General features: G+C 32.0%; 1 protein-coding gene and 1 long non-coding RNA gene across 2 annotated transcripts in view; both read left to right on the top strand.

Moving 5' to 3' along the window:
- Window positions 1-21,794, top strand: part of LOC132731884 (fibrillin-3-like) — a 38,550-nt gene extending 16,756 nt beyond the window's left edge. The window contains exons 9-16 of the mRNA XM_060718180.1: window positions 6,362-6,487; window positions 13,808-13,930; window positions 15,786-15,908; window positions 17,152-17,274; window positions 17,679-17,801; window positions 19,995-20,120; window positions 20,834-20,956; window positions 21,664-21,794. Coding sequence (XP_060574163.1) covers window positions 6,362-6,487; window positions 13,808-13,930; window positions 15,786-15,908; window positions 17,152-17,274; window positions 17,679-17,801; window positions 19,995-20,120; window positions 20,834-20,956; window positions 21,664-21,794 — 998 coding nt within the window. The remainder of the gene's footprint in view (window positions 1-6,361; window positions 6,488-13,807; window positions 13,931-15,785; window positions 15,909-17,151; window positions 17,275-17,678; window positions 17,802-19,994; window positions 20,121-20,833; window positions 20,957-21,663) is intronic.
- A 354-nt stretch (window positions 21,795-22,148) lies between these two features.
- On the top strand, window positions 22,149-25,111 carry LOC132731883 (uncharacterized). The gene is made up of 3 exons (XR_009625943.1): window positions 22,149-22,263; window positions 22,792-22,855; window positions 23,158-25,111. It is a non-coding gene; the product is annotated as an uncharacterized LOC132731883 (long non-coding RNA).
- Window positions 25,112-25,353: the final 242 nt, after the last annotated feature.

Raw genomic sequence — 25,353 nt, 5'->3', positions numbered from 1 at the left:
TCTCTAGGAACAATGGTTAGGAAACCACCCACCTATATGACTGAAATACCGTTGGGAACAGGCGTAAATGAAACAAACAAACAAACAAAAAAACAAACAAATCTTTGTGGTTCAGTGCAATAAAAACTTTTCGGCCCATTCCTGCAGTCTTTAGATATCACCCCAAACACAATAGTAAGAACACACAGAACGGTATATCTATCTATATAACTATATAATTGTTTATCAACTATGTACGAGAATTGAAAAAAAAATCTTGGCCTGATGTACTTCAGGTAGTCAGAGAACCTAACTAATGGTCTTTTTCTCTCAATATAATCGCCCTATACATCAATGCACTTTGCCGACCTGTGCTCCAACTTGTTTAATCCTCCAAAATAGAACTCTCTATTTCTCTAACAACTCATTGACCTCCTTCATGACATTTATTGCTTCCAAAAAAACGTCTACTTGGAAGCTTGGTTTCAGTTTCTGAAACAGGAAGAAGTCAGAGGGGGCCAAGTCCTGAGAAATTGGGGGAAGGGGAAGAATATAAAGCTGCAGTTAGTTGCAGCAGCCATCGCATCTTTTGGATGTGTGAGCTGGCGCTCGCAACTTTGGATGTGTAAGCTGGCGCATTGTTGTGCAGGAGCAAAACGCCTTGAGTGAGTTTGCCCCCTCTTTTACGGGCGATTTCTGGACGCAGACATCTCAATTCGTCTGCATAGCACGTACCGTTTATGGTACGACCTTGATCAAATAAGTCAATCATGATTATTTCCTGACTATCCCAACAATTGAAGCCATCATCTTCCCTGCTGATGGCACCCTCTTGAATTTCTTCGGAGTGGTGAGCCAGGATGCTTCCACTGCATGCTCTGTTTTTTTGGGATTCTGGATCGGAGTGATGGACCCATGTTTCATCCTGAGTAATGATCCGGTACATAACATCAGATTTATCCTCGTAGCGAGACAAACGATATCTTGCAGTGTCAGGCCTGGTCCGTTTCTGGTGACTGTCTGGTGGCCCATCTACCGGAAACCATAGACATCAGTCAAAATTGCCTGAACAGAAACAAAGCTTATACCCACTTCCCTAGCAATGCTTTGCAGGTTTCGCCCTCTGTCGCGCATGACCAGATCGCGAGCACAGCTTCGGCAGTTTCATCGTTCTTTGCCCTTTTTGATCGCCCAGGCCGCTCATCATTGCTCTCCCCGTCCCTCTTAAATTCAGCAGCCAATGTTTTCACAGTGCTTTAGGAAGGGGACTCCTTTCCAAGTGTATCCATGAAGTCTTTATGGATTTCCTTGGGGGACATCCCTTTCTTACAGAGGTACTTAATGACGGCTCTGATTTCAACTTTCTCTATTTGGTCTAAATGACAAACCCCTGTACTGATCAAAGTGTATTATATGTTACTTGTGTATATATGTGTAAAACCGCGTGCAACTCGGTCAGTAATCTTCAGTAAGATATCGGTATCGACGTATCGTGTGTAAATGATAGTGTAGTGGCTAGAAGTATATCGGGCCGAGAATTTTTTGATCATACCTCGAATTCTTTTATTCTTTATTCGCCCAATTCTATGGATTTCTTATGATCACTTTGTAAATGATTCTACACTGACATTTTTAAGTCTCATAGTCTAAATAGTTATTATGTATGTATTACTAAAACGCTGTTGAAATGACTGAAACACAAGAATTCACATTTTTTTGCTGTTCAACCAATCTGTCTAAGCAGAAGCTGTCCGGTTAGCTCAATAGGTAGAACCTGGGTCTGTGAACAGGGAGACCCGAGTTCGCTTCCCGAACGATGAAATAGAGAAAGCAAGAATCCCTAAAAAGTCCAACACAACATAATTGAAAATGTTGAGTCTGTTCATGGACGGTACTGTAAAGTGTAAACTACCGTCCACGCCCCCTAACACCGGCTTAAGCAGAATTCAACATTTAAAATGAATTGGTACAATTTTGAAACATCCGCAGATGTGTTCGTATGGCGGTTATCATGGAACCTTCAATGCGACACTAAGTGACATTCCATAAAAAGCGGCATATGTTCCTCAAGTAAAAAAATGCGTGTGCCCTAAACGAGAAAACAATGAGTGGAACTAAATAAAATGGAATTTTGAAAGGGGACCAGAGGCTATGAAGCCGGTATATCACAGATAATACATCAAAAGTCAAATTTTAAAAGCAGGCAACATATCCTAAGGGTGATTCAACAGTATTCAAGTGAGGAATACTGGAACTACCCAACAAGAAAGAAAAAGCCAAATAGAAGTTCACTTTCTTTATGATTGATCATGAAATCCTTTCTACGATCATTCGCACTGTACTCCTGCTCTGGCATGTACATAAATCATTACAAGCATGCAAATCCTGACTCGGATATTCCTAATGCGTACCCCGTTTCGAAAGTAAGGATTAAGTGAAGCTGGGTTACAGCGGGAAACCGAGTTTCTAAATTTTAAACAGGACATGTGTATTTCCAATATCCGGATCAGGATTTGATACATGTAATGCCAAGAAATTTAATAAGTTAGAGCAAATAACCACTGAAAGTGCCTACATACAGACGTTTCGCATTTAAATTTAACAGGTAAGCGACAGTGTTATAGCTGCCTTTCTGTTTCAACTGTTTGCTTGCACTGACATTAGTTTATTATGAAGAAAAAGATCGATTTATGTTTTACTGCTCAGTCAAACGATGTCCATTTTAAACAAAAGTGCATTATCGCTTTAAAATTAGATCTTTAGTCGTACCAACTGTTAAAATATTGTACATTTTTGGAATAAAAAAACATTTCTGAGGAGATTGCACTTTATTGGTGAAAATAAGTTGACAATTAACAAAGATCTGGGACTTCAAATAATGCCGGGAGATCCGCTGGTGAACCTTTCTACATTGTCTTTATTTATATAGTATTATAGGGATGATATTAAAAGAAACAACTTTCTTTTGTTTTTTTACTAAAGGTTTGAGGTTTTTAAAACTTTTTGAATTAATGAATATTTTATTCATAAAAATGGGAGTGGCCATGTACATGTATATCATCCAAGCAACGCACCGACTGCCTGCGACTTTTCAAGTTTGATTTTTTTCACTGGGGAGGAACTGTTACACAGAAGATGAAGTTCTTCTGTTAGCTTGTCAGGAGTTTGTCTGATAACTGTCACGGAGTTCATCAGAAAGGTTGTGCATATACCAAAGAAACACTAACTTGGTAGTCTTCATCTTTAAAAAGAGTTTGAGGTGCTAAATTAAACTTTAATGATAAAGTTTGCATCATATATTGAATTATGTGTCAAAAAAACTTTATAGTCCGTCTTTCGTCGCCTTTTGTTTAAAATCTGATAGTTTTAAGTAAAATTTTCAAATAATTTGCTTATTCGTACATAATGACTTATTGAATTGTTTATTTGTGATCTTTTTCCTTGCCATACTTAATTTCCTAACTATTATAGAAAGTTGCAAACATAATACCCCGGCTAACAAATTTATACAAAGTTGTTCAAATGTGCTAGAGTTCTTCTGAAAACTCTGAAGATGTCCTAGTGTTCTTCTGATAACCTTATAATTATTTTGCATGTTTCTTGCGCTTAGTAACGACTTAGTTCTATCGTTTTATTACATACTAAGGTTGTATTAATCATCATGAAACTAAAGACGCTCATACTTTGCAAACATATTTGGTTATAAAATGTTGATTAGTTCAAGAGATATTTAATCTTACCTCCGTTTCTTGTGCTTTTGACATTTTGTAGCAGTTTTGTCTAACTAAGGTTTCGTAGATAGAAAAAAGAATAAATGTAGAGCATTGACTATAAGGAAAAAAACTCACTTCGAATACAATACTCAAGCATGGTGATTTTATGTATACATTATTCCTGTCATTTTAGAAGGCATTAAGTAACTATGGCATCGGTCTACAGAAGACCAACCGAATTACTTAAAAAAAACGTTTGCAGCAAAATATGAAGTAGTATGCACTACCTTTTTCTAAATTTAATTAGGCCGGGTCATCTTCAGGTATTCAGCAGATACTTAAATTTGTAAAAAAGTTATCATTTTTAACATATGAAAGTAGAAAGTTCTATGACAACAATATGACAATATAAAGTAAGTGCTTAATTTTATATGTAAGTCACGTAATGATTCATGCCGGTAAACCATCTTGTTCCTTTCTTTATAAAATCCACTTTAGCATCACGTGACTTACAGGACACTTAAGTGCTGATTATTATTGCAAACATTTTTATTTATCGAAGTCAAACTCAAGATTGGATGCTATATCTTTAGAATCAGACTAATCTCCAATGTGTTAGCATAAATTGCTTTAAAATACTTATCCAAACGTACCAAAAAATACGACGGACGTTGTCATTTTATTTAAAGTAAAAAGTAAATATTTCTGTCAATATTTGGTGGGCATACCTCCTACGTAAAAAAGAAAAACAATTAGTGGAGGAACCTGCAACTTTTGCTGTAATTGATAACAAAAAAATTTAGTCGAACTTCGTTCGGGCGCTTGCAAATGTATTCGAAAGGTCGGTAGTTTATTTTGGAATAATTGATATGAATTACTAAGCCGCTAATTAAGGGAAACTTAACTATATATCGTCTGCTTAAGAAATGTGGTTGCTTTAAATATGTTTAACTGGGAATAAAGTGTACGTTTTGAAAAAATTGTTTAATTGTTTTGCAGCTTATGCCATGATACTGCTGAATACAGGTAACCGCATATTCTGGTTTTACTGTAGAAAGCACACATGCCTATCCTTTGCAGACTGTATTCTACTTACTCAAACATATTTTATAAACAAATTTTATACTCCCAAAACAGAATGCATATTGAATTGTATAGGCTCGCCAGACAGGGTACAGTGATTTATATACTGTGATAAAAGGTGAATACAGTACAAATACAAATTGTCATTAGAAAATGACAGATGTTTAGAAAGGGCCAACTTAACTTGGCCAATATAGGTAATACAGCTTCCTAGGCTTAAATTAGTTAAATCACTTATTCAACATTTATTCAGCAAGAATTTTCTAGATTTTAATTAAGTTTTGCAAGAAAGTATTTTATCCCAGAGAAAAGCATATTATATCTTTACAGTCATTCTTTTGTAGATTTCGGTCGAGTCAACAGCAATTATGAAGTAATACCATAAATTATATAATTATATGCTTATGTCATTTTACATGAATTTAAATTCCGCTAATGAAATCATTTTTTTTGTACAATAACCTACATGTACTTAAATACGTTGTCATGGTGACAATGATCAAGGGAGACTCTATAGCCATAATAACGAAATACTACAAAAACTATTTGCCATTTACATACGGAATATCAAGATGGATGCAAAAAAAAATAATTATCAATATTTATCACACACCCGTGCCGATTTTGCGACTCCGTAAAAATGGTATTGCACGGCCGTGCATATATTTTGACGTGACGTCATTAGCGTTATACAAACATAGTGTAAAGACGCGCTAAATGTTAGCGTTATACTATAGGCGCGTCAATGAAAAATGACTCTTTTTTCACTTTAAACGGTCTTTATTTTGGGTATGTGATAAATAGAATATTAAATTCGTGTAAGTTCATTACTGAATGTATTGCACTCGTTGAATAAAATAATATTATGCTCGCCAGAGGCTCGCATAATATAATTCATTCAACTCGTGCAATAAATTCAGTATTGAACTTACACTCATTCAATATCCTCTATTTATTTCATGCTTTCCAGTGTTTTATTGTAATATATCAGATAATTAGCCGGACTATATCTGAATGCGGATGAAAAGAAAATTAAACTAAATGGAATAACAGGCAGAAATAATTGTCATCATACGTAAATTTTGCTTCTATAGGAAAAGAAAGTCGATGTCACCATACATCATGTAAAAAATGTAACAAAATTAGAGAAATTTAACAGAACTACATTTCAAAATTGATGATGTGACGTCATGATGTGATGACGTCACAAAGGAGAATGCGCGACGTTACGCGGCAAAATCAGTAAAAAATACTTAAAATTACTTAAAAAGCATGAAATAAAAAGAAAATTTATTTGTTTTACATACATGTATAAGATTGAAATATATTTCATTCGTGAACAACAGCTATTATATTTTCACTCGTGGCTACGCCACTCGTGAAAATATTGCATCTGGTGTTCTCTCAGTGAAATTATCTTTCAATCTTACATGCAAAATAAACAAATATCCTTTATATACCGTGTATATATAGCTTTCCATTTTGCGTAATTACTTAAAACAAAATTCCGTTTAAGAGGGGAAGCAAAAACGTTTTAGGGCTTCTCAAATAAAAGCTTGTATATTTATAGCTCATGTTGATTTCAGATATCGATGAATGTGCATCATCGTCTCTGAACAAATGTAACCAGAAATGCAGCAACACAAACGGATCTTTCACGTGTTCCTGTAACACCGGTTATCGTCTGCTCCCAGACAAGCACAACTGTATAGGTAAGTCATGCCGTTCTTGAAAGTATGTAAGGCCCGTATTCAGAATCGAAACTTACACTCACACTCATTGAGTAAATCCCAATATAATTGCCTAACGGTCAAGGCAGTCCTAAACCTTTCAGAAAAGTGGTATTTAGATTATAAGTGTCGAGCGAAAATAATACTGAATACCACTTAGTTTGGAGTATTGATTTTGAATTAATTTCGTCCCATATACATTAAAGTGCATCGTATACGCTAACTGACAGTATTTGAGGTAATAAATGTTGACAAACAGATACTTAGGGATTATGTCAGAAGTTGAATTTTCTCAGAAATTTCGATTTTCGAAGGACTTTGCACAGTTTATATACGGAATGATATAAGTAGTATGAACTATTAAAGATCCTGTATGTTTTGTAATTGAGAATGCATACCACTCTTCATTAAATTATATATGTATGTAATTATGCAAATTTGTCAATTTTCAAAAATCGAAGAATATGTAAAATATGTATTGCAAATATTTGTACATATTTAAGGTAATCATTAAATTATATGCATTCATTTCTTATTGGAAAAATTGACTTAGAATTTATAGAAAACTAAATTCTAATTACCTCCCTTTATTTACATGAAATATTAAATTCGGTAATATCTTTATAAATAATGTTTTTTGGAACTTACAATATCGATAAATCTTAATTTGAGCATCATAATTTGTATATAAAACCATAAAAATAATGTGTTACAGGATCTTTAAGAGTGTATTCAGCTCACGGGATATCAGTGCTTATGCCAAAAAGAAGTGAAATCAAGTTGGAAAGTTCTTGAATTTATTTTTTACCCATGAAAATAACTGTTCCTGTGATTGTCAAATTCTGAACTCAATTCCTCGGAAAATTTGTCGTATGCGTCTAAATATAGGCCTATATAAATATAAATTTATGTTTTAAAGACATGCCATTTACATTTAATTAGCATGATATATATACTTTCTTTGACGAGTTTAATTTTATGGTGTTCCATTACTTAGATCCTGTTTGTAACTTTAATGATAACTGTATAATGTTTTACCGCTTTAGTCGTCAGATATTCCAGCATCACAATCAAACAGGGTTGTTTTTTATATGCTGGGTTTAGGTTATTTACAAAATCATTGAATTTTATTTAATATTTGTGTCGCCATGTCTTTCAGGTTTTCCAACATTGTTTTGCTGTTCTGGCATTTACTACTTGAAAAGTATTAAATTCTCTTTAATTTTCTCCTCATGCGTTTGTTTTATCGAACATAGATTTAAAATATTTTTTTAACATTAAGATTTTTTAATAATTAATTCTTATAAGAACTTTTGTTTCATTTTGGTAAAATACACTCTTTTACAAGACATGGTTAAACTTTTGAAATGTATATTGAGTGATGTTATGCAATAAAACTGATCAGTCAACTTTTGAAGTCTCCTTCACGAGAGGTAATGTTACGTAAACAAAAGGACTATGGTCTTATTCAGAATCGATACTTACACTCACACTCATTGCGTAAATCCCATATAATTGCCTACCGGTCAAGACAGTCCTCAACTTTCATTAAAGTGGTATTCAAGTTATAAAGTAAGTTTCGAGTGAACTAAGTTGAGAATCTGTTAGATTAGGAGGGGGCTACCTTGAGGTGTCCGCAATAAAATGATACTGAATACCACTTTGTTTTGAGTATTGATATTGAATTAATTTCGTCCCATATACATTTAAGTGCATCATATACGCGATGTGACAGTATTTTAGGAAATAAATGTTGAAAAACATATACTTAGGAATAGAGATGATCCCATTAAATTTATGTCAGGAGTTGAATTTTTCAGAAATTTTGATTTTCAAAGGAGTGTACCCGGAATGATACAAGTAGTATGAACTATTAAGAGTGTATTGGACTCGCGGGACACCAGTACTTATGCAAAAAAAAAGAAGGGTTGTCACAAATTTATACGATTTAAAGTAGAAAATTTATTGAATTTCCTTTTATCCATTAAAATGACTGTTCCTGTGTTTGTCAATGTCGATGACTCTGGACTCAAGTACCCGGATGATTTGTCGTATGCGTCTATATATAGGACTATGTAAATATTTATGTTTTAAACAAATGTCATTTAGTTATAAGTATTTATTGTTTTGTTCAGGAAATATTAAAAATAAAAGTTAGATACAAGTTATATCGCATTGTTTGAATTTTGGGATTGACATAGAATTCCCAATCTATATATTTAAAGATATTTCAAAGGAAACATGGCAGAAAAATATTTTCATGGCGTCTTGAATAATTATGGCATAAAGCAAACTTTGATGACGTCTGAGTATTTTAATTAAAGCAAAAAGCTCCAACAAAAAATTCACGTAGCAAAACAATACCTTCAACATTTATTTAGCATGATTTATGTAAAATACACTCAACTAAACGAGTATGGTGTTTCATTATTTAGATCAAGTTAGCAGCTGTGTAATGATTTGCCGCTTTAGTTGTTAGGTATTCCAGTATCACAATCAAACAGGGTTGTTTGTTTGTTTTTTTATTTTGTTTTGGGGAGGGATTATGTACAAAATCATTGAATTTGATTTAAGATAGTAAAAAGAATAAGATTCTATATTTGCAAAATACCAACGACAAAGATTCAAATAAAACAGTCTTGTGAAAGGCACGTTATGCCTCTTTCTATTTTAATTCTTTAGAAAAATAATTAAAAACTTTTTAAAGTTGCACTGAATGTTCAGTAATGTGTTATGATGGTAGAAAAATGTATAATTCTAACACGACCCGCATTTTTCCCTATTGAACATAGAAGAACCGAAAGTGTGTATTATTATGCAATAGAGTCACTGTTTGATGTTCTATATTTAGACGTGTGACGTAATCATTGTACATGTGACGTAACCACTATGAAATCCGACGCGCTGACAATAAGAACGGAAACAAATCAGACGCAATTTTGCTTAATAGCAGGTACGGCAGCATTTATTTGTTTATGTCGTGTTAGAATCGAAATGATGTATCCAAATCGGTGATTTTATCGCTGGATAACATCACTGTTTGTCGTTCGGATGCGCAACATTATATCACTCGGGCTACGCCCTCGTGTTATAATTCCTCGCATCCGAACTCTAAACAGTGATGTTATTGAGCTATAAAATCACAGTTTGGGATATATTATTCTTAAACAATGTAGTATTTTGACTTCCATACAAAATGATAATGCAATATGATAATACCCTTTGCAAAAATTGAAATTTTGAGAAGTAAAATTGATAGAATTTCTGAGGCATAATTGGACTTTAAAAGTGTCATAAGATGATTTAAAAAAGAAAACATAATTGTGTACTGCAAAAATTTTCATTGACAGAACAAAATGGATGCTACTTTCAAAATCGGTCGGTTTTATTATATAACATCACTCAACAAACATTGTAAAAGTGTAACCATGCCGTTTAAAGGAGTGTATTTCGCCGAAGTTGAAAATTTTTGTTAAAGAATTAATTATTAAAAATCTTAATGTTTGTAATATCCTTCATTACTGTAGTCTGCTATTTACAACTAAATTGCATGATGGGTAATACTGTACTGAACTTCCGGTCAAGATATAACATGGCTTTCTAAATAAACGTAGTTATAATCAACGTGATTCTTATTGGCGTCCGCGCCGAAGCGCGGCGCTCTTATGGAATGAAATCAGATTTTGTGAAAGGGCGACAGCAACTTCTCGAGCCTTTTAGTCGGTCATAATAAAAGCCGATAATTCCGATCGGTATGAGGGTGCTTGATTATTAATTAAGAATTAAATGTCGCGATATGTTGCAATGAATAGCGAACTGGAGAATTTCGCAATGCAAACATTTTCAAATGAAATAACCTTTTCCGTCAATAAATCGCGCTCTTCGGGTTTTTTTATTTATCATTTTGTAGTACACACTGGGTTATCAGGGTATGTTATTGTTGTTGTACATGTATCCTAGAATGATCAGTTGATGACCTAAATATTCCGAAAATCTATGTATAGATATATCTATTTATCACTATCGGTAATTCCCGGTCTCTCCCGGTCTATAGTGACCGGCGAATAGTACCACACGTTTATTGTCCGGTCTCTCCCGGTTTTGGAGTAGATGTTTGATATCGTTACATTTAAAAAAAAAACAACAACAATAGCATGTTTCATTTTATCTATATGAGATAAAAACAATAAATATGTACAATAATTGAGAAAAGGGTACATTTTTATGGTATTAATATGACATTATCAACTTTGAAACATTTTATTTAATTTGTTATCCGTGTTTAGTAAAGATGCCGAGGAATACAAATTAGATTTTATGAATTATTCAATTGATTGATAATTTAAAAAATGATAAAGAAAAATACAAATGTACATGTACATGGTTTAAGAATAAACAATATTATATATTGAAAGATAAACCATGATTTACTGACTTTTTCCAGTTAAGTTTTGACTAATAATCGTCAGTCAATATGACAATTGAATTCTTAAAGTTTATTTTACATTTTTAATAAAAAAAAGAGTAGTACGCTCGTAAACATAAAAACTCAGTATTAAAATAGAACATAAAACACAAAAAAGAAAAGAAAACAATATTCATATTTTTTTAATTAAAATTAATAGATATTACAATTATTGTATAATAAACAATTATGCTCAACATAATCAACATGTTAATATAACCAGTGTCATATTTTTACTAAGTGTGAACAGATACCTTAATAGGGGGTCTTCGCTAATAGCGATAACATAATAAGGGACAATTACAAAGGTGTGGTACGTGTTGATCATGCGTTACACATATGGATTATAAATAATTGTATACATGTATATCCGTTGCTATTAATAACCACGATCATAAAGAAAAATAAAAAGTAATATTCTAATCTCTAGCATGCCAATCAAAGTTCATAATGAACACGCTCATTCATAAGTGATATACAATTCTGGTAAAAACCAATTAACCATTGAAAAGTGTATAAGAATATTTTGTCATCATATGTCTACTAGTTCATCTTCACTTGCTGCTTTTCTTGCTTGGACGCCCTTTGATGCTTTGCATCAATGCTTTTCTTATAATATCTATACCCTAGACATAACAATGTTAAAGAAAAAAAAAGATTTCAAATGTATGTTCGATAAAAGAAAAGCATGAGGAGAATTTTAAAGACTATTTAATTGTTTTCAAGTAGTAAATGCCAAAATAGCAAAATAATGTTTGAAAACATGAAAGACAGGGCGAAGAAAAAGAAGCTAAAGACAGTATTGAAAGGTTTCTGACAGGCATTTAGAACTGAAAAAAACACAAAACATTTAATGGCGTAAACTTTATCAAATTTTTTATGTAATACACAATTATGTTTCCGTTTTTAACCATCTTATGACAATTTTAAGGTCTATTATGCTTCAGAAATTCTATAAATTTTATTTCTCAAAATTTCAAATTTTGCAAAGGGTATAATCATATTACATTATCATTTTGTATGGAAGTCTAAATACTACATTGTTTACATTTTCTACGATCATAACACATTACTGGACGTTCAGTGCAACTTTAAGTAGTTTTAAATTATTTTTCTAAAGAATTAAAATAGAAAGATGCATTACGTGCCTTTAACAAGACTTTTTTTATTCAAATCTTTGTCGTTGGTATTTGCAAATATATAATCCCAATCTTTTTAAATTCTTGGATCAAATTCAATGATTTTGTACATAATCCCCCCCAATAAAAACAACAAAAACAAACAAACAAAACAACAATTTTTCATTGTGATGCTGGAGTACCTAACAAATTTTCTTTTTATTTTATGCTTAAAAACAGGTTAAAACGAAATTTCCTTAATATTTACGTTAATATTAAAATCTGTTTTCCCCATTGAGAGCCTCAAAAAAGTCGAATTTCTCATTAAATACAAGAAGTCATGGGCTGAAAAATAAGTTCCACAATCAATGTTAAAAGGTAGAGATAGTATTTATTTTATTAAAAAAATATGCCTGATTGCTTGTTTTAATAATAAACACAAACAATTCTAGTAGGAGAAAAAGTCCAACCATCCATCCATATTTCTGTTACTGCCTGCGAATTTATATTAGACCTGGCTTTGTTAAATGTAAACGGCCGCCATTTTTAAAGTTGTGTATTTCACTGGAGGAAAATAATTGTGTTTGATTCAGAGGGATATCATTTGGATTTGTTAGTCATACACCTTTTTAAAAGAAAGAAAATTTATTGGAGGATTGTAACAGACAATAAATAAGTGTTGACAGATGTGTAAACATTCAAAAAAGTGGATAGGAAATTGGAAAACTTGGAAGCCTTACGAACGCTGGGTTGTTTACATATTCTTCGAGTGAAAGCTGCTATTGCTTTTCAAGTTTTCATAAAGCATACGTCAGTTATTGCTCGTAGGATACTTAAATATTCCCAAATGTCATCAAGAGCAGTTTTGCATGTTGAAGGAATTGTATTTTTCAGACTGTAAAAATGAAACAAAAAATTAAAGAGACGATATTTGGTGATTGGTAATTTGAATGAATAGAAGTGACACACTGTAAGTTTTCTTCTCTTTCTTAATTTTGATATGTAAGTTATTTATCAATTTCAGCTTTGCTTTTCTTTAAGCAGCCTGACATTGTCGGAATAGTCAGCAAAAATAAAATTGAGGTACCACATGGGGAAAATCTTAAAAAAGTAGTTTCGTCATTGAAAAGTGTGAAATTATATTTTGATAATTTTCACTGTGAAATTATCAAATAAAATTTTCACGGATAAATCAGTAATCCACTGAAAAGCATAAAATAAAATGTAATTATTTTAAGTATGAAAATTATTTAAGAAACTAACACTACTTATTTTGTTTAAGAAAGTAAAATATTTCCTAAGTCTATATGATAATTTGTCACTTAGATATTTACATTAAAGATATAATTCTGTCAGTTCTGTGGTCAATAGTAAAAACAGTGAAAAGGGTGATAATCCGCTTTAAAGGCAGTTTGCAAAGGGTTTGGTTGGCTACCCCTATGTAACAAGGTCATTTTTTATTGCAGACATTTTATTCTCATTGAAAAAACCACATCGTTTGCATGAAAACTGAATGATGAGGGAACATTTATCATGATGTAAATCTAAATGAACATCTATACGATAGTATATATTGATAGTCAGAAATTCTCAAATAATTTCCTCAGGGTACGAACAAAGGTAGCACAAAGGCTGATCAAATTTTAGAGTTAAGAGGACTTTAAAAGAAATTTATTTCCTTCTGTCATTTAACATAACTTTTGATATAATTGTTTATAGATATTGACGAATGTGCAGAGAAAACATCCGGCTGTAATCACGCATGCGCAAACTCGGCTGGATCTTTCAAGTGTTCCTGTAGAGCTGGATTCGAATTATCATCAGATGGAAAATCATGTCGAGGTTGTATTTTATTTGTAAATGTAACCTCAAAACATCATCTCTAAAAAAGATGTTATAATACTTAACCTGCATACATTTCCCGGATGGTATTGTTTATTTAGTAAATAAAAAACACGGGTTTTAAATTTATTAACGTTTACGCTGCTGGTTTGATTTTGTCACCAGTATAGAGCCGGGCTAAACTATCCATCTGTGCAGCCTGACCAGGATCTATACCGCTGACTGAATCTTGATATCCCCATAGTATATGATACCATATAGTTATCTGTTTAAATTTTTAATTCTTTAACGAATCTTTAAAGAAAAAATGATTTATTTCAAACTGTCCAAGGTAGAAACATTTGAAACAAGAAGCATTTTAAAAAACGATATTTGGTCGTTGTAAACTTTTCTGTGTCTGTTTAACCGTTTCTTGTTAATTTAACAGTGCTCTAAAATACATAGAGGATAGTTGTTTGTTTGTGTGTAAGATGCAATTTTATTTCATTGAGAGGGCTTTAAAAACAGTATTCTCACGAGAGGCTTAGCATACATTTTTTTTATTTTATACTTAAAAACAAGTTAAACCCAAATGTTCTTTATATATTAACTTAAATATTTAAATTTGTTTTCCCCTTTGGTAGCCTCTATAAGTCGAATTTCTCATAAAATACAAGAAGTCTTGGGCTGTAAAATAGGTTCGACAATCAACTTAAATGGCGGTGATATTATTCATTTCATTAAAAAATGTGAATGATCGCTTGTTTTAATAATAAAAACAAACAAATCTAGTAGAAGAAAAAGTCACACCATCCGACCTTATTTCCGTTACTTACTGCGAAATTATATTAGACCTGTAAGCGGCCGCCATTTTAAAAAGGTGTGTATTCAACGGGAGGAATATAATTGTGTTTGATTCATAGGGATATCATTTGGATTTGTTAATCATATATCTTTTAAGAAGAAAGAAAATTTATTTGAGGATTGTTACAGACAAAAAATAAATGTTAACAGATGTGTACATATTCAAAAAGCGGCTATGAAAATAGAAAAATGGAATTGTTGAAAGGCTTCCTTACGAACGCTGGGTTGTTTACTTATTCTTCGGGCTGATGGCTGCCATTGCTTTTCAAGTTTTCATGTGGTATTAGGAAGTAATTGCTCGTAGGATACTTAAATATGCCCAAATGTCATCAAGAGCAGTTTTGCATGTGGAAGGAATTGTATTTTTCAGACTGTAAAAATGAACAAAACAATTTAGAAACGATATTTGATAATTGGTAATTTGAATAAATTGAAGTATGTTTTCTTCCTTTTATTGCTTTTGAAATTCAAGTTATTTATCAAGTTTATCTTTGCGTTTCTCTAAACAGCACTGACAATGTCAGAATTGTCAGCAAACATAAAATTGAGGTACCACATGGGGAAAAACTTAAAAAAAGTAGTTTAATCATTGAAAAATGTGAAATTTTATTTTGATAATTTTCACTGTGAAATTATCAAATATAATGTTCACGGATAAATCAGTAATCCACTGAAAAGCATGAAATAATAAAATAACATTAGTACTCATTAGCACTAAGCAGCAGTGATATACCACACATATTATATGTGCTGTTTGCTCTGTCGTTGTCGAACTTTTTTTCTCTGAAATTGGAGATTGACCTTAGAATTACCAGAACATTAAAGCGCTTTGTACTCAGTAAAATATCAGATATAGCTAGCCTGTGTGAAGTGACAAGCGGACACAAATATCTTTATAACACATTCTCTAACATATTAACAAATTGACATAATGAAAAATACTTTCGTATAACCAGGCAATAGCTTATTGCAAGCAGTGTCTCTCTATTTCTTTTTGCTTTATTTTTTTCAGACATTGACGAATGCGCAAGAGGAACTTCCGGTTGTGATCACACTTGTACTAATACAGTTGGTTCCTTTACGTGCTCATGTAAGACCGGGTATCAACTCGCAATTAACGGAAGATCGTGTTCGGGTAAGTAAAATGCCCGTAGACTGCTTAAATGGCGAAAGCAACAAAATGCTTTATTGAGGATTTACTGAGTTAGGAGTTCGATTCCCGGACGATGAAGTTCACTTTCGTTATGATTGATCATGAAATTCTTTCTACGATCATTCGCACTGTACTTCTGCTCTTGCATGTACAGAAATAATCCAGTTCCTTGCGAAAGTTAAGGCAGCTTAACTGCTTGACAGCCTGCCCAAGAACGATGCGGTGGCTGGACTTAGCTTTATATATATAGTACATCAATGTACATAAAGTTGCCTGTATTAATTTTAATGATGTTGATGACTTGAAACTGTCAGCATGTACAGATTGAATATGATTTTGTTTCATTATCTGTTTCGTCAATATAAACAGATTGGTGTGTCGATAATTGTTTTATAAAACATATTATTTATCGCCTTTAACGACTAGTAGGGCCATTACCCGTTTATATCTATTCAGCAAGTCACGGCTAAATAACGTAGAGCGTTCGCTTCGTGAGAGTAGAAATCCTGCTTCGAGTCCTGGGAAGACATTTTTTTAAATCTTGATGACATTTTGCAACTACATGTATTTTTGTTCCTCCTTACACAAGGTTGTCTGAGACATAGATTTGTATTTAGCAATTCAAAGTCATTACAGTCCCAAACTTATGTGTTAAATGGCTAAATAAATAGCAATGACAGAATATAGATAACATACAAATATGCCAAAATTGTTTGAAATAAGGCAAACGAAATTAAAATATATTAAACAATACTATTTAGATATTTTAAATGACTGTTAAAATTCAAATACATTGAATTTTACTTAGGATTTTTAACTTAAACTTTCTACTGTGCAAAGTTAATTATACATGCCTTATAAACATGAAAAAGAAAAAGAATGCAATGACATTTTCGAATTGAAAACGTCATTTTCAAAGCATGAACGCTTTAACCTTTAAGCTATTCTGGTTTTCGCTAGTATGCCTGCTTTTATAACATTTTATTGCCCTCAAAAGCAAAATGTCATAATTAAATAACTTACAAAATTTGTTTGAGTGAATGAAATGTAAACGTTATCGTGTTCAACATATGAGCAAAATACATAAATATAGTGTTGCAGTTACCGAACGGAAGGCCTGCTTTATTTAAATATTGCATTCTGGCGCATTTTGATATAGTCTTCCGATAAACATCTATATATTTTGATATATTTGACTTGTGATTCCAGTAAATTTCTTTTTCAGATGTTGATGAGTGCAGTTCCGGAAATGGGTCATGTGAACAAGTTTGTGTAAACATGCCTGGTTCCTACACCTGTGAATGTAATTCAGGCTATGTTCTTGCAGCAGACGGACACGCATGCTCAGGTATTTTACCACAAATCATCGTAATAAACGTGATATAATCGAAATGATTAGATTTGATAAAATTCTGATGTAAAAAGACAACTGTTACTTAATGATAACTAAATAAATTCAAAAATAGTTTGTTTATTGTGACAGGTAGCTAGTATGGAGTATGAAAGTGATTAGTAAGGAGAAGAGTTATAGAGTACCTTGCGTAATACATGAATTGCAAAAATAAAACCTCACAAACATTAGTAAAGCCAGACAACGAAACAAACAGAACAATAATGACTTTTTCTCAAAAATCTCATTTTTTTACATGAAACATTATATGTTAATGTGAACACTGGCCTTGCAATATGTTAAAATACATCTAAATTACCGTATTAAATACATCACGACACAATACGTATATTTTATTTTAGACGTTGATGAATGTAAACAGAAGGTCGATGGCTGTTCCCAGAATTGCGCTAACACCCCAGGATCATTTAAATGTAGTTGTAAGTCTGGGTATGAGTTGCAGGGTGATCAAAAAACATGCAAAGGTACGTAAATAACTGAACCCGTATAAATATAAGCAATTGCAACTTTGCACTGTTTTCACGTGGTGGATTTGTAAGTTTCGGTGGCACAAAACAATTTGAAGTTCATTTTCGAAGTTTGCTATTTTCAAGGGGGAGAAACTGTTACACGGAAGATGAATTTACTCCTGATAATTTATCAGGAGTTCTTCTGTTAACTGTGAAAAGTTTTGCATATATCGGAGAAACACTCAAAAATGGTAATTTTCATCTTTAAAAAGAGTGCTAAATTTAACTTGATGATTAAGCTTGTCCTACATATTGTTTAATGTGTCAGAAAAAAATCTTTATATTCCGTCTTTTGTCTCCTCCTGTTTAAAATCTGGTAGTTTTGAGTAAAGATTTCAAATTATTTGCTTTTTAGTAAATATTGACATATTGAATTGTTCATGTGGAAAGTTGCAGACATAAAACACCGGCTAACAAATTAATACTTATTTGTTCAGTAGTGCTAAGAGTTCTTCTGATAACTCTGACGATGTCCTAGTGTTCTTCTAATAACTTTTGTTACTGCCAGTATGTTTCTTGCGCTAAGTTACGACATGTTTTAGAGGTTTTTTTATTACATAATAAGGGTGTTTAAATCATTATGAAACGGAATACGCTCATCCTTTACACCAATATTTGGTTATAAAATGTTGGTTTTGAGTGCATATAAGTAAAAGAGATATTTTATTTTTCCTCCGTTTTTTTGTGCTTCTTTCATTTTATAGCAGTTTTGGCTAACACAAATTTCGTAGACTGGAAAAGGACTGATTGAGAGCATTGATCACAGGATGAAATACAATACTCGAGCATGGTGTCTTCATGTAAACATTATTCCTGACAGTTTTAGAGAGCATTAAGTAACTATGCCATCGGTCGGCAGTAGACCAAACAAATAACTTAAAGTGGTTTGAAGTAGTATGCATAACAGATACTAAGATTTATAAAAAGTAAAACAATTCTAAAACAACAATATGACAATATAATGTAAGTGTTTAATTTTAGATGTGAGTCACGTTAAGATTCCTGCGGGTAATCGACCTTGTTCCTTTCTTTATTAAATCCACTTTAGCATCACATGACTTACAGGATCCTTTATTGTGGAAGATTATTGCATACATGTTTACTTTAATCAAAGTTAAACTCAAGATTTAACGTCATATTTTTACAATCAGTCTACTTTACAATGTGTGCATGAATTGCTTTCAAAATACATATCCAAATGTACGAAAGTGATACCATGAACGTAGTAAAAAGTAAATATTTCTGTCAATATTTGATGGGCATTCCTCCTATGTAATGTTAGTGGAGGAACCTGCAACTTTTGCTGTAATTGATAACAAAAATATACAATCCAACTTCGTTCGCTCGAACCGGAGGGCGCTGGTAAATTTGTTCGAGTGATCGGTAGTTAATTATGGTATAAATTGATATAAATTACAAAACCGCGAAATAATGAAATCATAACTATATATGGTCTGCTTAAGATAGGTTGTTGCTTAAAACTGGCAACAAAGTGTAAGTTTTGAAACATTTTTGTTTGATGGTTTATGCCATGATACTGCGGAATACATGTAACTGATTCCGGTTTTACTGTAGATAGCCTATCACACTTTGCAGACTGCTGAATACAGGTGACCGGTGATCAGGTATTAGATAGTTCATCACATGTTTTATCCTTTGCATACTCAAAACCAACATTTTGTAACAAATTTTGTACTCCCAAAACAGAATTCATATTGAATTGTATAGGCTCGCCGGATAGGGTACAGTGATTTATATACTTTGATAAAAGATGAACATAGTGCAAATACAAAGTGTCATTAGAAAATGACAGTTGTTTTAGAAAGGACCAACTTAACTTGGCCAATTATAGGTAAAGCAGCTTCCTAGGCTTAAATTTGTAAAATCTCTTATTTAACACTTATTCAGCAAGATTTTTCTAGATTTCAATTATTTTGCAATGAAAGTATTGTACCCCAGATATGTGCAAAGTAAAGCTTTGCCCCTTACATACTGAATATCAAGATGTATTCAAAAAATTATTATAGTCAATATATACCGTGTATACATAGCTTTGCCTTTTGCACTTTTTTTTTTAAACAAAATTCCGCTTTTAAAAGAGGGGAAGAAAATCAGAACTCGTATATTTATAGCTCATGGTGATTTCAGATATCGATGAATGTGCATCAGTGTCTCTCAACAAATGCAACCAGAAATGCAGCAACACACACGGATCTTTCACGTGCTCCTGTAAAGCCGGTTATCGTCTGCTCCCAGACAGGCACATGTGCAAAGGTAAGTCATGCCGTTATGGTAAGTTTGTAAGATGTTGACCGATTTTTTTGTAGGCACGTGCTGTGTTTTTATAAGATAGACTTGTAATTGCATGGTATTAGATAAACTCTGCTGACGGTCAAAATATCGTATTATAGCTTTGCCAGCGACTGGCTAAAATCAGTTAAAGAGAACCGTATATTCAGTGGGACATTGGGTGATGGATAGATGACAATGTAATTATTTTATGTATAAAAACTATTTAAAAAAACTAACACTATTCATTTTGTATAAGAAGACAAAAATATTTCATTAGTCGTTATGATAATCTGTTACATAGATATTTACATTAAAATATAATTCTGTCAGTTCTGTGATCAATAGAACAAATCAATGAGAAGGTTGATATCCGCTTTTGAGGCAGTTTGCAAGGAGTTTGGTTGGCTACCCCTATGTCACAAGATATTTTTTTTTGTCAGACATTTTATTTTCCTAGAACAAAATCACATCTTTTGCACGACAACTCAATTTTAAAGTATGTTAAGGGAACATTTATCATGATGTAAGTCTATGACAACATCTTTACGATAGTATGGCCGGACAGTTTATGGCAGCAGATTGTCAGAAAAGGTAGCACAAATGCTGATCAAATTCAAGAGTTAAGAGGACACTTAAAGTATTTGATTTCCCCCTGAGATAATAAGTCATTTTACCTTTGATATGATTGTTTATAGATATTGACGAATGTGCAGAGAAAACATCCGGTTGTGACCACGCATGCGCAAACTCGGCTGGATCTTTCAAATGTTCCTGTAGAGCTGGATTCGAATTATCATCAGATGGAAAATCATGTCGAGGTTGTTTTTTGTTTGAAAATGTAACCTCAAAAGAAAACATGAAAGAAAGAAGTTAAATACTTCACTTGCGTACATTTTCCGATTTTGTAAACGAAATAACACCGCTTTTACATTTATGAAACCTTACACTGCTTGTTTGATTTCGTCACCAGTGTAGAGCCAGGCCAGCCTGTACATCTTTGAAGCCTGGCCATGCTCAATACTGCTGGTTGAATATTGGTATCCGCATAGTATATAAGACAATATAGTTTTGCCGACTATTATCCGTTTGGAGGGCTTTTTATCAACAAATTATTTTTATTTTATGAATGTATGTTGTTTCAAACTGTCTTATTTCATTATCCAAGTAACAATTAGTATTTAAAAAAGATATCCGTCGTAAACATTTTATATTTAACCGTTTCTTGGTAATTTCAAAGAGCTCATAATATCAGTATTGAGCATTGATATACCACACATATTATCTGTGCTGTTTGCTCAGTTGTTGTAATTACCAGAATATGGAGGTGTTTGGTAATCAGCAAAACAACAGACAGAACTAGCCTGTGTGAATAAGAAGCGGAGACAAACATTTTTTAGAAAACATTCTCTAAAATATCAACAAATATATATTATAATACAAATAATAAAATAATAATAATAATATTCTCGTGTAAGCAAACAATAACTTATTTCCAGCAGTGTCCTTTTTTTAATTTTCTTAACAGACATTGACGAATGCGCAAGAGGAACTTCTGGTTGTGAACACACTTGTACTAATACAGTTGGTTCCTTTATGTGCTCATGTAAGACCGGGTACCAACTCGAAATTAACGGAAGGTCGTGTTCTGGTGAGTAAAATGCCCGTACACTGCTAAAATGGCGAAAACAACACTTTATGTTGATTTACAGTAATTATATTAAAGATAGCAGTTTGTCACTAAATAAAAACACATTTAAATAGAAACAAAGAACATTTTTACTTTAGTTTCTGAAGTTAGTTAATTGTCCACCCTCAAATTCTAAATAACTATTAAATGTTAGTTCAAATAAGAACAAGCATAAAACTGTTTTTTATGATCTTTATATAAAATAGAAATGACAATTTTAGTATTATAAGTGTATTTTTATACACCTCCAAAATCGCAGAAGGATAACTGGCATGATTGAGTATCTTTACGAACATAAATAGGCCAAAGAGTATGTGCAGATCGCTTTGTCTGAAAATTGTTTTAAATGAGCCTATAATATCAGAAAAACTTATTTCCCGAGAAGCCTTCATTTACGATCTGATATTTCAGTTTCAGGATTACATGATCGTGCAATAGGTAACTATTACATTTAAGCTTTATCTTTCTTTAATTCTGACAATAAGATTTTTTTTATAATAAACATTCTTTAAAACCCATGTTTTATAAAAGAATACACAAGAAGAAAGAAACTTTAGTCCAAATACATTTGCTGGTTACTTTATTTCTTTGCTTACAAGTTTGACTGATATGTTGCACGCTGATCTTTATAATTATTTGGACATGTATAGAGGACCAGACAATTATTTCATTCATGTTTCTCCCAACAAAAATGTAAACATTTTAAATTCTTTTTACAATGATTACAAAGAATTAAGGAAAATGTTTATTTACATCCTCTATATCTACCGTTGAATCAGGGAAGAAAACATTATTTGAAAAAACACGTAAATATATGGAAAAAAAGCTGTACGGTTTTGTCTAAATATCTATGAAAAAATATCAAAATAAAGTTAATTATGAATGATGCATATTGTAAAACTCTATGTTGTTTGGCGACTATCATGACGTTATTATAATTAAGTGTTATTTCATCTCTATTCACAGTGGGTATTGTATCATTGTGCGTTCTTGGCATGATTGTTGCTACATATCTCTGCATAAAGACCAGGTAAGATGTCATGTCATCTAATTATTGTTCATTGGACAAAATTTAAACACCGATAATAATATCTTACATTTTTTAATTTCCTTATATAACAATGTCATGTCGTCAAATCAATTTAAGTCAATGGATGACGTCATTAAAAATCGCATTTCAGTTATGAATAATTATACCGGTTATGACATTTTCTCTGGGACAGATTTGATTAATAACCTGTCATAGAGTCGATTAATAAAATTACAATTAGAATTATAACTTATTTATTATATATAAGATTACTTACATTATATTGATGTTATATTTTTCAGATCGTCTAAAGACTTACCTGGAAAAAAAGAATAAATATGCATGCTATATACTTTTTAACACAGAGAATTTTACATTTTATCATGTATTTATTTAAAAGTACCATATTTTCAGAAGAATGTACTAAACATATACTATGCTGAAATTTTATATTAAAATATTGATAATTGCTACACAGTCTCTTTATAGACATAAAAAGCATGCTTTGATCCATGCAAAGTAGATATAATTTAAACTCTACAAACTAAAGGTGCTAACAATATGAATATTTAATGTCATTAAAAGTCTGGTAGTTGTTTTTAAGGAATGACCAACTTTACGTGAACGCAGCCTTGATACATAGTTTATTCATTATTGTATCCAAATTAACCATATTTAGTAAGAATTTCATAGATTTCAAAGATTGTCTGTGATGAAAACATTTTACACAAGGATGAGCATAGTTTTTCTTTAAAATAACACATATTTTAAGTCGCAAATATTTAATGTTTTAATAACATATGTAAAGTTAATAATCTGTAACCAGAAGATTTAATGTGGCTTTTCCTCTTTGTCTAATCAATCGTGCTAGAAATTTTATTACATTTAGGTGATAATGTCAATTAAGCTGTCTGTACTAATGACTGATAAAATATTCAGGATACGATTGTTGAAATTCCATGTTGCTATGTTACCTTATTATGAAATCATATTGGTAATTTTGTTATTCAAAAAACAAAGATGTTGAAATTTTATTGGTCTGTGTAAAACAAAAATTTGGTAAAGAGAAAAAATGGACAATAAGAATCTGGATTTCCAAGAGATTACATTGTGGCTTTCGACGAGGCATAAATGCAACTGTTTTAGCTCGAAAAGGTATTATTACAGTCACCTCATCGTTGACGTTGCCGTCCGCAATTTTGTATCTTGATAAAAAAAGTTTTAAGTTCTTGGTTTATTGTCTTCATATTTGCCACGACAACCTTTTACACAATACTTTTAATTATACCAGAAAACCTTGACCTTCATTCATAAGATCAGTTCAACATTTTACAAAAGGTTGGTTTGAATTTTCTTTTTAAACAACCTTTTGTAAAATGTTAAACTGATCTTAACCTTTAAATGACATTGACCAACAAAGTCAAATTTTTGAATTTTGGTAATATTTGTAGTTATTTTGTTAGTAATGTGCGTATTTGATTTAAATTTTAACAAAGCAAGACTTGGTTCAACACAAGCATATTGAATAATTAAGATATGACCTTTTTATCGACATTCACTGTCAAGGCCATTTAAAAAAAAATCTCTTGTTTCTCTTTGTAACTAGTTATAACTTTGTAATTTATCATTAGATTGACCTCATATTAAGAAAAATCATCCTTTATGTCAGACCCATCATGTACATCAAACTCTAGTTGACCTTGACAGATGTATTACAAAATAAGCTTTTCACATTCTTTAAAATTGACTGATCTTGACCTTAAGCTTTAATTGACATTGACCATCAAGGTCAAAGTATTAAATTTTGGTTAAGTTGTCATAATTTTGTTATATATGTAAGGATTAAATTCATATGTGGACAAAACAACACGGATGACCAAACATACATATTGAATACTTTAGATATGACCTTGACCTTTAAATGACCTTGACTATCAAATGATATAATTTTGATTATATTCTCTTATTGATTTGTTATTGATTTATGGAAATGAATCATTCTTGGCAAAACAACAAGTGTGACTAGACAGACCTATTAAAATTAAGAAAAAAAAACTTTTTTAAAAATTTTTCTTTACAAAGATTTGTTTGAACAATTTATTTGTTTGCTCTTAAAAGTTAAAACGTCGAGCGTTTCCCCCGACCTGCGGTTGCTCTTGTTCTTTCTATTTATATATAACGACAGGATAACCTATGCATATTTTATATAGTTTGTGGTATTCCGCTGAGAAAGTAATATTAAACTATTAAACGGAACATGTGTTAGTGATTCAATCAACCTCAAGCTTGGGTCTAAAGTAGCGACATAAAAGTGGAAAAATAAGTCTTTGATAAGAATATTCTGGTGCAAGCGATTGGCAAAGAAAAGAATATCTTTTGTTTGTTTGAGTTTTGGGTTTTACGTCACGGCCATATGGCGACGTTTCAGCTTTACTGGTGGAGGAATACCTCAGGTGTCCTTCTGTGCATTATTTCTCGCACAACCGGGCACTTGAGTA

Source organism: Ruditapes philippinarum, unplaced genomic scaffold, assembly GCF_026571515.1.
Source record: "Ruditapes philippinarum isolate M1 unplaced genomic scaffold, ASM2657151v2 ctg8058_1_1_1_1, whole genome shotgun sequence".
NCBI lineage: Eukaryota > Metazoa > Mollusca > Bivalvia > Venerida > Veneridae > Ruditapes > Ruditapes philippinarum.
The sequence above is the reverse complement of the archived record's forward strand: the minus strand, read 5'-3'. Positions and strand labels throughout refer to the sequence as shown.